Source organism: Coregonus clupeaformis, chromosome 6 (assembly GCF_020615455.1).
Source record: "Coregonus clupeaformis isolate EN_2021a chromosome 6, ASM2061545v1, whole genome shotgun sequence".
Taxonomy (NCBI): Eukaryota; Metazoa; Chordata; class Actinopteri; order Salmoniformes; family Salmonidae; genus Coregonus; species Coregonus clupeaformis.
The window spans coordinates 2281268-2293826 of record NC_059197.1 but is presented as its reverse complement, the minus strand read 5'-3'; the positions used below and the strand labels follow the sequence as shown (position 1 = coordinate 2293826).

The window sequence follows — 12559 nt, the reverse complement described above, 5'->3', positions numbered from 1 at the left end:
AAAAATAAAACAACAACAAAAAAAGTGTTGAGAAAGAAAAGAGCAGAAGTAAAATAAAGTAACAGTAGGGAGGCTATATATACAGGGGGGTACCGTTGCAGAGTCAATGTGCGGGGGCACCGGCTAGTTGAGGTAGTTGAGGTAATATGTACATGTGGGTAGAGTTAAAGTGACTATGCATAAATAATTAACAGAGTAGCAGCAGCGTAAAAAGGATGGGGTGGGGGGGCAGTGCAAATAGTCCGGGTAGCCATGATTAGCTGTTCAGGAGTCTTATGGCTTAGGGGTGGAAGCTGTTGAGAAGTCTTTTGGACCTAGACTTGGCACTCCGGTACCGCTTGCCGTGCGGTAGCAGAGAGAACAGTCTATGACTAGGGTGGCTGGAGTCTTTGACAATTTTGAGGGCCTTCCTCTGACACCGCCTGGTATAGAGTTCCTGGATGGCAGGAAGCTTGGCCCCAGTGATGTACTGGGCCGTACGCACTACCCTCTGTAGTGCCTTGCGGTCGGAGGCCAAGCAGTTGCCATACCAGGTGGTGATGCAACCAGTCAGGATGCTCTCGATGGTGCAGCTGTAGAATTTTTTGAGGATCTGAGGACCCATGCCAAATCTTTTCAGTCTCCTGAGGGGGAATAGGCTTTGTCGTGCCCTCTTCACGACTGTCTTGGTGTGTTTGGACCATGATAGTTCGTTGGTGATGTGGACACCAAGGAACTTGAAGCTCTCAACCTGTTCCACTACAGCCCCGTCGATGAGAATGGGGGCGTGCTCAGTCCTCTTTTTTTTCCTGTAGTCCACAATCATCTCCTTTGTCTTGGTCACGTTGAGGGAGAGGTTGTTGTCCTGGCACCACACGGCCAGGTCTCTGACCTCCTGCCTATAGGCTGTCTCATCGTTGTCGGTGATCAGGCCTACCACTGTTGTGTCGTCGGCAAACTTAATGATGGTGTTGGAGTCGTGCCTGGCCATGCAGTCATGGGTGAACAGAGAGTACAGGAGGGGACTGAGCACTCACCCCTGAGGGGCCCCCGTGTTGAGGATCAGTGTGGCAGATGTGTTGTTACCTACCCTTACCACCTGGGGGCGGCCCGTCAGGAAGTCCAGGATCCAGTTGCAGAGGGAGGTGTTTAGTCCCAGGATCCTTAGCTTAGTGATGAGCTTAGAGGGCACTATGGTGTTGAATGCTGAGCTGTAGTCAATGAATAGCATTCTCACGTAGGTGTTCCTCTTGTCCAGGTGGGAAAGGACAGTGTGGAGTGCAATAGAGATTGCATCATCTGTGGATCTGTTGGGGTGGTATGCAAATTGGAGTGGGTCTAGGGTTTCTGGGATAATGGTATTGATGTGAGAAATGACCAGCCTTTCCGTCTGGCCCTGCGGTCTTGTGAATGTTGACCTGCTTAAAAGTCTTACTCACATCGGCTACGGAGAGCGTGATCACATAGTCATCCGGAACAGCTGGTGCTCTCATGCATGCTTCAGTGTTGCTTGCCTCGAAGCGAGCATAGAAGTGGTTTAGCTCGTCTGGTAGGCTTGTGTCACTGGGCAGCTCGCGGCTGTGCTTCCCTTTGTAGTCTGTAATAGTTTTCAAGCCCTGCCACATCCGACGAGCGTCAGAGCCAGTGTAGTACGATGGTGCAGAGACTGGGGTTGCATCCCCGCATCCATTACTCTTACTGTCATCTCGTCATCCCTGTTTCTATAACAGTCAAAAAAAAAAACATTTTAAATCCTATCGATTACCATTATTATTCATTACTATAGGACCTCAGAGATATGAACACGTCGGGAATGGTGGGGTTCAGAACGCTGCAATGTCAAAAAACACATCAAACCACAATAGAAAATATTTAATACATGTTCCGGTTTGATATTGACCATTCAGTTGACCAGTCAGTCCATACATTTCGAAGTTAAAATCTTTGAGGTTCTACTGTAGTCCAATTGGACAGGAGTGAGGCGAGCAGGATAGGGCTCACCTTAGGGAGAAGTCAAATGGGCAGTAGAAGCCAGCAGCACACAGGCCACTGGGGGAGGCCCTCACTGGAACAGTAGTGTCCGGGGGGACAGGGGGAGCAGCTGTCTATGGATAACCCCCCTGTTGGATAACAGTAACAAAAGACATTCACACGCTTACATTAATTTAGCATTATTCAGATCAAATCTTTGAATAAAGGCATAGCTCCACCTTGAGCCAGTGAGCATTCAGATCACTGTTGACTCCTGATAAATGCATGCCATTTAGCACTAAAGCAGAACATGCCGATATCAGGAAAGAGTTTAAAAAATAGGTGTGTATCTGATTTGTAACGGCACTTCGTAGTTTACACTAAACCAATGTGCAGTTATCAACTGTATCTAATACAAAAAAACAGTACTAAGTAAGGCCAGGATTCAAACCAACGCAGATTAACAACCTGCACACTGCGATAGACCTTCAAAGGCAATTCCCAGATGTTCCCCGAGATTGTGTCACCGTGGATGTCAGCTCAAGAATAAATCACCCTTAAAAGTGAATCGCAGTACACAGGTCGTTAATCTGTGTTGGCTTGAATCCCAGCAAGAATCCTTATCACGTTGATGTATCTCTAAGTACCGGTGTGGTTTCGGATGCTGCCTGCAGGACACGGCAGTGGGGAGAGGGTCCCAGACAGGCAATAGTGGCCCACGGGGCAGGGCCCGTTCCTGGGAAAGATGGCTGAGCTCTGGGGAGCTGGACCTGGCGCTCCACGCTGGCAGAAATAGGCCTGGTAACAACAACCAAACACACACACAATCACACCAACCTGTTTGCTTTTATACTCTATCCGATCTGCTTCTCCTGCTTGGTTCCTTGCATAACATCTAGTCAATAGTAATCGGTGCAAGAAATTCAGAGTTAATATAAAACAAGGCAACAGTAAACATGTTGTCCCCCAAGGACTGTAATTTTGTAAATGTCAGATCTCCATGGCAAGACCCAAGTGGTGTCTGAGATAACGTGTGTGACTAACTTATGAACGTACAAACGTACAATATACACTACAAGTCTACACATACTCATTCAAGGGTTTTTCTTTATTTTTACATTGTACAATAATAGTGAAGACATCAAAACTATCAAATAACACATATGGAATCATGTACTAACCAAAAACAAATCAAAATATATTTTATATTTGAGATTCTTCAAATAGCCACCCTTTGCCTTGATGACAGCTTTGTACACTCTTGGCATTCTCTCAACCAGCTTCATGAGGTAGTCACCTGGAATGCATTTCACTTAACAGGTGTGCCTTCTTAAAAGTTAATTTGTGGAATTTATTTCCTTCTTAATGCGTTTGAGCCAATCAGTTGTGTTGTGACAAGGTATGGGGGTATAGAGAAGATAGCCCTATTTGGTAAAAGACCAAGTCCATGTTATGGCAAGAACAGCTCAAATAAGCAAAGAGAAACAACAGTCAATCATTACTTTAAGACATGAAGGTCAGTCAATACGGAACATTTCAAGAACTTTGAAAGTTTCTTCAAGTGCAGTCGCAAAAACCATCAAGCGCTATGATGAAACTGGCTCTCATGAGGACCACCACAGGAATGGAAGACCCAGCGTTACCTCTGCTGCAGAGGATAAGTTCATTAGAGTTACCAGCCTCAGAAATTGCAGCCCAAATAAATGCTTCACAGAGTTCAAGTCACAGACACATCTCAACATCAACTGTTCAGAGGGGACTGTGTGAATCAGGCCTTCATGGTCGAATTGCTGCAAAGAAACCACTACTAAAGGACACCAATATGAAGAAGAGACCTGCTTGGGCCAAGAAACACGAACATTGGACATTAGACCAGTGGAAATGTGTCCTTTGGTCTGGAGTCCAAATTGGAGATTTTTGTTTCCAACCGCTGTGTCTTTGTGAGACGCGGTGTAGGTAAATGGATGATCTCCGCATGTGTAGGAGAGTGATGGAGTGCTGCATCAGATGACCTGGCCTACACAATCCCCCGACCTCAACCCAATTGAGATGGTTTGGGATGAGTCGGACGGCAGAGTGAAGGAAAAGCAGCCAACATGTGCTCAGCATATGTGGGAACTCCTTCAAGACTGTTGGAAAAGCATTCCAGGTGAAGCTGGTTGAGAGAATGCCAAGAGTGTGCAAAGCTGTCATCAAGGCAAAGGGTGGCTATTTGAAGAATCTCAAATATTGTCACGATCGTAGACCAATGCGCAGCGTGGAATGCGAACATACTTTATTATATTCACCACACGAACAAAAACAACAAAACGATACGTGAAGTCCTTGGTAACAAACACAAACCAACACGGAACAAGATCCCACAATACACTGTGCCAAACAGGCTGCCTAAGTATGGTTCCCAATCAGAGACAACAAGCAACAGCTGATTCTCGTTGCCTCTGATTGAGAACCACCCCGGCCAACATAGATACACATGAACTAGATCCTAACATAGAAACACAAACACATAGAATCTACACACCCTGGCTCAACGTATAAGAGTCCCAGAGCCAGGGCGTGACAAATATACAATATACTTTGATTTGTTTAACACTTTTTTGGTTACTACATGATACCATATGTGTTATTTCATAGTTTTGATGTCTTAACTATTATTCTACAATGTAGAAAATAGTAAAAATAAAGAAAAACCCTTAAATGAGTAGGTGTGTCCAAACCTTTGACTGGTACTGTATATACAAAAGTATGTGGACACCCTTTCAAATTAGTGGATTCGGCTATTTCAACCACACCCGTTGCTGACAGGTTTATAAAATGCAATATCTATAGAAAACATTGGCAGTTTCTGACCTGCTAGAGCTTCCCTGGTCAACTGTAAGTGCTGTTATTGTGAAGTGGAAACATCTAGGAGCAACAACAGCTCAGCCGTGTAGTGGTAGGCCACACAAGCTCACAGAACGGGACTGCCGAGTGCTGAAGCACGTAGTGCGTCAAAATCGTCTATCCTCCATGGCCGAGTAGCTGCACACAAGTCTAAGATCACCATGCGCAATGCCAAGCTTCGGCTGGAGTGGTGTAAAGCTCGCCGCCATTGGACTCTGGAGCAGGGGAAACGCGTTTTCTGGAGTGATGAATCACGCTTCACCATCTGTCAGTCTGACGGACTAATCTGGGTTTGGCGGATGCCAGGAGAACGCTACCTGCCCCAATGCATAGTCCCTGCAGAAATGTTCCAACATCTAGTGGAAAGCCTTCCCAGAAGAATGGAGGCTGTTATAGCAGCAAAGGGGGTCCAACTCCATATTAATGGCCATGATTTTGGAATGAGATGTTCGACGAGCAGGTGTCCACATACTTTTGATCATGTAGTGTACGTACGAACGTACGGGACAGATCCATAGTCCCCCCCCCCCCTTCCCCCCCATTATATATATATATACATACTTTTTTTAAGACTACAGCATTACCAACATTATTAATTCTCAACTGTATCTGTATGTAATTACAGTGCCTATAGATAGTCTACATACGCTCGAAAAATTTTCACCTTTTGGGAATGGACGGAGCTTATAGAGCCTTATGGAAAATGTGTTTCTCATGAGGAGATTCATGTATGTACAAAATGTCATGAATGTAGCTCAAACGGGATAAGGCAATATGCTTGTTCAAATTCTAAATTGGGGAAAATTTAATGGGCCGAGCTTATAGGTTATGAGGAGATGCATATACACTGAGTGTACAAAACATTAGGAATACCTTCCTAATATTGAGTTGCACCCCCTTTTGCCCTTAGAACAGCCTCAATTCATTGCGTCATTCACCCAAGTTTCGTCAAAATCGGGTCAGTGGTGTCTGAGATATAGTGTGTGACTAACGTACGTATTAATGTACGTACGTACGAACGGGCGGTGGAGACAGATCCATAGTCCCCCCCCATTTCATTGTGGGGGACAATAATTATCAACCAAGCAATTGGTCATATGTTTCATCCACAATAGACAGTAGTGTCCGGAGTTGAACCCTGCGCAGTATATACACTCTTACAAAAAAGGCTTCCAAAAGGGATCTTCAGCTGTCCCCATAGGAGAACCCTTTTTGGTTCCAGATAGAATCCTTTTTGGTTACAGGCAGAACCCTTTTGGGTTCCATGTAGAACACTCAGTGGAAAGGGTTCTACATGGAATCGAAAAGGGTTCTACCTGGAACCAAAAATAGTTATTCAAAGGGTTCTCCTATAGGGAAAGCTGAAGAACCCTTTTAGGTTGTAGATCGCACCTTTTTTTTCTAAGAGTGTAGTACTGTTACTACAGATCTATTCTTTGCTATTCTAATGTCTGACTAGAGCTTGTGATAGTGAGGTGCCAGGCGAGCTGGCGTAGAGCACAGAGGGGCAGGGCCTGCATGCAGAGGGGGAGGGGGCTCCTGTCTGTTCACTGAGGGTCCAAACAGGACAGGGCAGGGGTAACACACACCCGGCAGGACAGAAATGACCTGGGTGGGAAAAGGAGAGAAGCGGAAAATGCCTGCTGTGAATAAGTGCATTCACTTACAGTACACTAGTGAATCTATGAAATAATTAATTATATTCAAATTCATTACTTCCCATTAAGATGTAATTTCTACATTTAATTTGAGAAGTAATAGTTATATTACATTCTATAATATTATTTGTATAATCACCAGCAGGGCAGAGAGAGGGCTCTTGGGTGGCAGAGGAGGGACACATGGTGCCATTAGGGCAGATGAGGCAGTGGGCGGCGCCAGGGGCAGGACTGTAGATGCCAGGCTCACAGGGTACCTCTGAAGCTGTGCCAACAGGACAGCGATGCCCTGTGGGGCACAGGTAACCATGGAGACCATCAGAGGGGTGGGCACTGGAGCTACCCCCTAGACACACATACCTAGATAAGGAGAGAAAGAGTCAACCACACACTGTAGTGTAGATATATACAATAGATGGACAGGAAATGCTTAGCTCAATCTGTATCTCTCGATTGGCTGATTTGAGTCTGTTTTGTTAATTTCTCTCACAGCAATGAGCACAACGATTAGAAAGTCAGTGAGCATAACAACTGCATTTTCTGAGTCGTTTCCTTCCCACTGTTTCCAGGTCAGTTGAGACAGAGAGATAAACTGCAAGATTAACGACATAAATTGTATCAGTTTTAGTTGCATTTTGGTCAGGCATTAGCCGAGGGCTCCTCATTAGGAGACGAGCAGCATGTGTTTATATTACCCAGCGCTACACGGGGCGGCGTCCAAGGTCAGCACCAGCTCAGGCCTGTCACAGAAGTGCCAAGGGGGGCAACGCTGGCACTCCTCTACGCCCCTCAGTCCCGGGGAGCTGGAGAGAGAGCCCGGTGGGCACAGAAGAGGGTAGCCAGTGCCAGCTGGACAGTAGTGGATTATTACTGGTAGAATTCCACTGGAAAACAACACAATGAAGAAACATGCATTCCTTGTATACTGTTTGATTTTGATCAACTCCCCATCACATTGTGGGGAGTTGTGATGTTTTATGATAAAGGTGTGGTAAAATGTCCCTTGTAGGGTACTTGTGTTTGACATGCACAGAAAGAGCAAACATATCAAAAGATGACCACAGCTGTTTGTGCCTCTTCATTCAATGTTACCACAATGGCACCTAGTATTCAGTAGCATTGGTTGTGATGGCACCAGGAGTACAGTGGTATCCTGCCTGGCAAGGACCCGTTTTCTGGGAGAGCCCAGGGAGGGCACAGAACATCCCTGTGGACATACGAGAGTACATCTCAAATGACGTCCTATACCCCCATATAGTGCACTACGTTGGCTCTGGTCAAAAGAAGTGCACTAGATACGGAAATGATGTCATTAGAAACTAAAAAAATATGTTTTACCAGAATGTTGAAACCCTAGTCGGTGGTAATGCATACAGTATATCTGTGTATATCTGAGAGCTACCCTCCTGTAGGTTTTCGCTCCAACCCTAATCTAGCGCACCTGAATCTAATAATTAGCTGGTTGATTAGCTAAAGTAGGTTGGTTACAACTGGGGTTGGAGCGAAAACCTACAGGAGGGTAGCTCTCCATGAACAGGGTTGGAGAGCACTGGCCTACACACATTCATATATGGCTAATGCTTATGTTATTATTATTTTATTGTGTTACTTTTTTTTACTTTAGTTTATTTAGTATTTTCATAACTAAATTTTCTTAAAACTGCATTGTTGGTTAAGAGCTTGTAAGTAAGCATTTCATGGTAAGGTCTACACCTCTTGTATTCGGCGCATGTGACAAATAACATTTGATTTGATTTGCTAGCAGTCCCCCAGCCCCTGCTCCAGCCACTTCTAGACCTGGATGTGTTTCTGTTAGTGTTTGGAAGAAGATTGTGGTCCTGGAGATTGGTTTGGGGCAGGGATGGGCAACTTGAACTCATCATGAGCGGCCGCAGTTGCTCGCGGGTCTGCGTACTCACATGTGCGTGTGTGTGATTATCTATGATGTGATGGGTCTATCCGGTTCTGTTATCGAGACATCAATAAAAAATGTATGGAAAGAAAAGGGGGAGAAAATCATAAGATGTAGTTTCTTCAAGACAGTAGAAGCCAGAAAGACACATCTCACATCGGTGCTGACCCTCATGAGGCTGGTAGCTTCCCGGGGCACAGGCTAGCTCTTACACTACCCTGAAAGACCAGCAGCACACACATTTCCTTTGTAATATGACTTATAATACATAGTATGATATTATTATGATATAAGTTGCAACTGTTTTCTGTGGAATAAGATTTTCAAAGAAGCAATGTATTGGACATGCATTCTAAGTGGTATGCCAGTACAGTACGGATATCGTAAATTAGCCCTGAGGACATTGGCACTAACCTCCTCTCAGAAATAACCAACTCCACACACATGTTGCGATGGTCTATCAGTGCTCTGTCCCCCTGGACAGTAGTAGCCAGGAGCACACTGACCGCTAGGCTCGGCCGAGCCTGTCTGATCGCAGTAAGGCTGGCAGTCGTCCACTGTGGACCCGCCTGATCGACCTAACAACACACAGTGGCACCGATCAGTCAGTCAGCATCAGAAAATCAGATCACAGACAGAAATGAGGTTGCTACAACCTAGCCTATGAATGAAAGATTACAACGTAGGTGCACACAGGTCAAGAGAAAATGTTGAGGTGACAGACAGTGACACATTCAATGCCGCCTTGCACACTCTTGCCTGCATCTAGCTGATCTAGGGTGTAATCATTAGTCTATTTCTATTTATCCCCGTTTTGTTCTGTTTGCTTCCGTTTAAGAAACGTTTTTCAACAGAATCACCGGAATGAATACACCCCTGGTCAAGCGTAAACACAGTTCACATTCAAAGCAGCCACGTTGTATTCCTATGCGCTCTCCTCCTCTCACCTTTTACCTTCGTTTGTGGACTTCAATGCACAACACATCAGCTGTATGTGACCAGGCGAAAAAAACTTTCCAAGCCAAACCATATTATAACTGCTACACACAGCCTACATCGTTGTCACCCTATTAGCTAAAGTAACGTCATAGTCAACAAAGCTAATAGAACTACTAGTAACACGTTAGTAAACCCGTTACAGACATGCAGTAACTTTACAGTGTATAGTTAGTTAGCAGTTTAGCAGTTACACCGGCGGTGGCAATAAATTAGTCAAACCAAAAGCTTACCTTTGACTTGGAAGAGTTTGAGTGTTGTGTTGGATAGTCATAGCCAGCTAGCTAACTTAGCATCCCTCTGTTTGAGCAGGGTGTTTGAGTAGGCTAAACTGGCTAGCTGCATTTGCTAGCTATGTAAGTGAAACTGAAAGTGGAAAAAATGACGAAATCTCTCTCTGTCTTTCTCTTGCTTCTCCTTCATTTTGGAAGAAATTAATTTGTTCAAAACTGATCAACTATTGTCTTTCTCTCTCTTTGAATCACCTACTCACCACATTTTATGCACTGCAGGGCTAGCTAGCTGTAGCTTATACTTTCAGTACTAGATTAATTCTCTGATCCTTTGATTGGGTGGACAACATGTCAGTTCATGCTGCAAGAGTTCTGATAGGTAGGAGGACGTCCTCCGGAAGTTGTCATAATTACTGTGCTAGTCTATGGAAGGGGGTGAGAACCATGAGCCTCCTAGGTTTTGTATTGGAGTCAATGTACCCAGAGGAGGACGGAAGCTAGCTGTCCTCCGGCTACACCATGGTGCTACCCTACAGAGTGCTGTTGAGGCTACTGTAGACCTTTATTGCAAAACAGTGTGTTTTAATAAATTATTTGGTGACGTGAATTTATTTAGTATAGTTTTATCTAAAAATGATAACGAAAAGAAAAAACAACATGTTTTCAAATTCTAATTTTTATGAAATTCACTGAGGAGGATGGTCCTCCCCTTCCTCCTCTGAGGAACCGCCACTGATCAGCATCAACAACAACAACAGTGTCACTCTTCAACACTGATGAGGATTAGTACAGTACTTCCTGATTGAGTTTGCAGCTGATTTCTAAAAGGGGTGGCCTATCCTCTAATCTTTCACAGAATCATGACCTATAGGATCCTTGCAGGATATTCAAAGATCTCTAAGTATCCTGTAATGATCATCATAGTCAATATTTGAACTAGGGATTCATTAACAGTAAAGCAACAGTGTTGTTGTAGCCTGGTCCCAGATCTGTTTGTGCTATATGCAACTCCTAAGGTCGTTGTTGGCTATACAGCACAAACAGATCTCGGACCAGGTTAGTGTTTTTGTTTCTTACCCTTCAGGGTTCCAGGGGGGCAGGGTAGAGGGAGAGGTGTGCCCTGGGGGCAGTAGTGTCCAGGGGGGCAGAGTGAGGCGTGAGGGGCTGTGGAACCCCTGGAGCAGAAGTAGCCTGGGGTACAGAGGCCACTGGGGGCATCCAGACCAGTCTGACCACAGTAGGACCCAGTGTCACAGGGCTGAGGGTAGGCCGATCCTACAGGATAGTAGAAACCTATAGGACAGATGCACATATTGTGGTTGATGCTATACATTTGTAGTGGATGAGGTGAGTTTCATCCAGTCCATTGTTAGTATGCTCTACGATAAAACACACTTTAATCCAACATGGTTATTAAACAGCAAGCCTGTTTTTATGTTGCACAGTTTTTAAGGCTATTGGCATAAACAGAAGCAACCACTAGAGTGTAAGAGTTCACATAGCAGGCAATGCATACCTTTGGGACATATATCGCCTTTGAAGTTCATAAAGTGGGCTCCTGAGATGAGGTGCAGAGTCGGCCAAGACCTGACCATGGCCTAGTTACGACATCAGAAATAACAGAAATAACATTTTCTGAGCGTTATAGAACATTGAATATAATAGGATTTTAATTGCCCCATTCCCAAACACAGATTCAATTGTGACCAACCTCTCTGTCATAGTAGCCAGGGGGAGAATGTTTTTAAATGAACTACGTTTTCATATTCCACAGCACCAGTAAACAGCTAGCAGGGTGACAGCCAGTGGCGTATGTAAGGACATCAGGGTCACGTTCAGTAGGCATGAAAGGAAAGAAAACGGTCCGAAATGGGGAGGTTCGATCTGAATTTGTACAATAAGAAACACTTGATAGCAGGGTATGTGAGGACATCAGCATCAGTGGCGGTCAGTGGCATTTTCTTTTTTTATGAGCATGGCCTTATTTCTATTACAGCATATTTGATGACTGTGATTCATATTCCATTCACCCAGTTCAATGTAACATCGATAGGTTTAGACTACTACATGATACTCAAATTTTCCCTATACCCATCATGAGGTTGCTACAACCTAGCCTATGAATGAAAGATTACAACGTAGGTGCACACAGGTCAAGAGAAAATGTTGAGGTGACAGACAGTGACACATTGAATACCGCCTTGCACACTCTTGCCTGCATCTAGCTGATCTAAGGTGTAATCATTAGTCTATTTCTATTGGACAAATTCAGGTATGTTTATCCCCGTTTTGTTCTGTTTGCTTCCGTTTAAGAAAAGTTTTTCAACAGAATCACCGGAATGAATACACCCCTGGTCAAGCGTAAACACAGTTCACATTCATAGCAGCCACGTTGTATTCCTATGCGCTCTCCTCCTCTCACCTTTTACCTTCGTTTGTGGACTTCAATGCACAACACATCAGCTGTATGTGACCAGGCGAAAAAACCTTTCCAAGCCAAACCATATTATAACTGCTACACACAGCCTACATCGTTGTCACCCTATTAGCTAAAGTAACGTCATAGTCAACAAAGCTAATAGAACTACTAGTAACACGTTAGTAAACCCGTTACAGACATGCAGTAACTTTACAGTGTATAGTTAGTTAGCAGTTTAGCAGTTACACCGGCGGTGGCAATAAATTAGTCAAACCAAAAGCTTACCTTGACTAGGAAGAGTTTGAGTGTTGTGTCACAACAGTGTCACTCTTCAACACTGATGAGGATTAGTACAGTACTTCCTGATTGAGTTTGCAACTGATTTCTAAAAGGGGTGGCCTAACCTCTAATCTTTCACAGAATCATGACCTATAGGATCCTTGCAGGATATTCAAAGATCTCTAAGTATCCTGTAATGATCATCATAGTCAATATTTGAACTAGG

General features: G+C 44.4%; 1 protein-coding gene across 4 annotated transcripts; it reads right to left on the bottom strand.

The window, feature by feature from the left end:
* Positions 1 to 1561: 1561 nt before the first annotated feature.
* LOC121567341 lies at positions 1562 to 11640 on the bottom strand. 4 transcript variants are annotated; one of them, XR_006661137.1, is made up of 10 exons: positions 11152 to 11640; positions 10713 to 10928; positions 8821 to 8984; positions 7598 to 7701; positions 7190 to 7378; positions 6634 to 6854; positions 6426 to 6444; positions 2598 to 2748; positions 1981 to 2099; positions 1562 to 1700 (listed from the first exon to the last, which is right to left on the bottom strand). XR_006661137.1 is itself a non-coding variant. In XM_045220955.1 (6 exons), the coding sequence occupies exons 1-5, from the start codon at positions 7612 to 7614 to the stop codon at positions 2042 to 2044; spliced, it is 636 nt and encodes a 211-aa protein (XP_045076890.1). In that variant the 5' UTR covers positions 7615 to 7902; the 3' UTR covers positions 1562 to 1700; positions 1981 to 2041. The 4 variants fall into 4 exon arrangements, 2 of the variants coding, with proteins under 2 accessions (XP_045076890.1, XP_045076889.1); XR_006001100.2 differs by having other exon boundaries at positions 6634 to 6783; XM_045220955.1 differs by lacking the exons at positions 6426 to 6444; positions 8821 to 8984; positions 10713 to 10928; positions 11152 to 11640 and having other exon boundaries at positions 7598 to 7902.
* Positions 11641 to 12559: the final 919 nt, after the last annotated feature.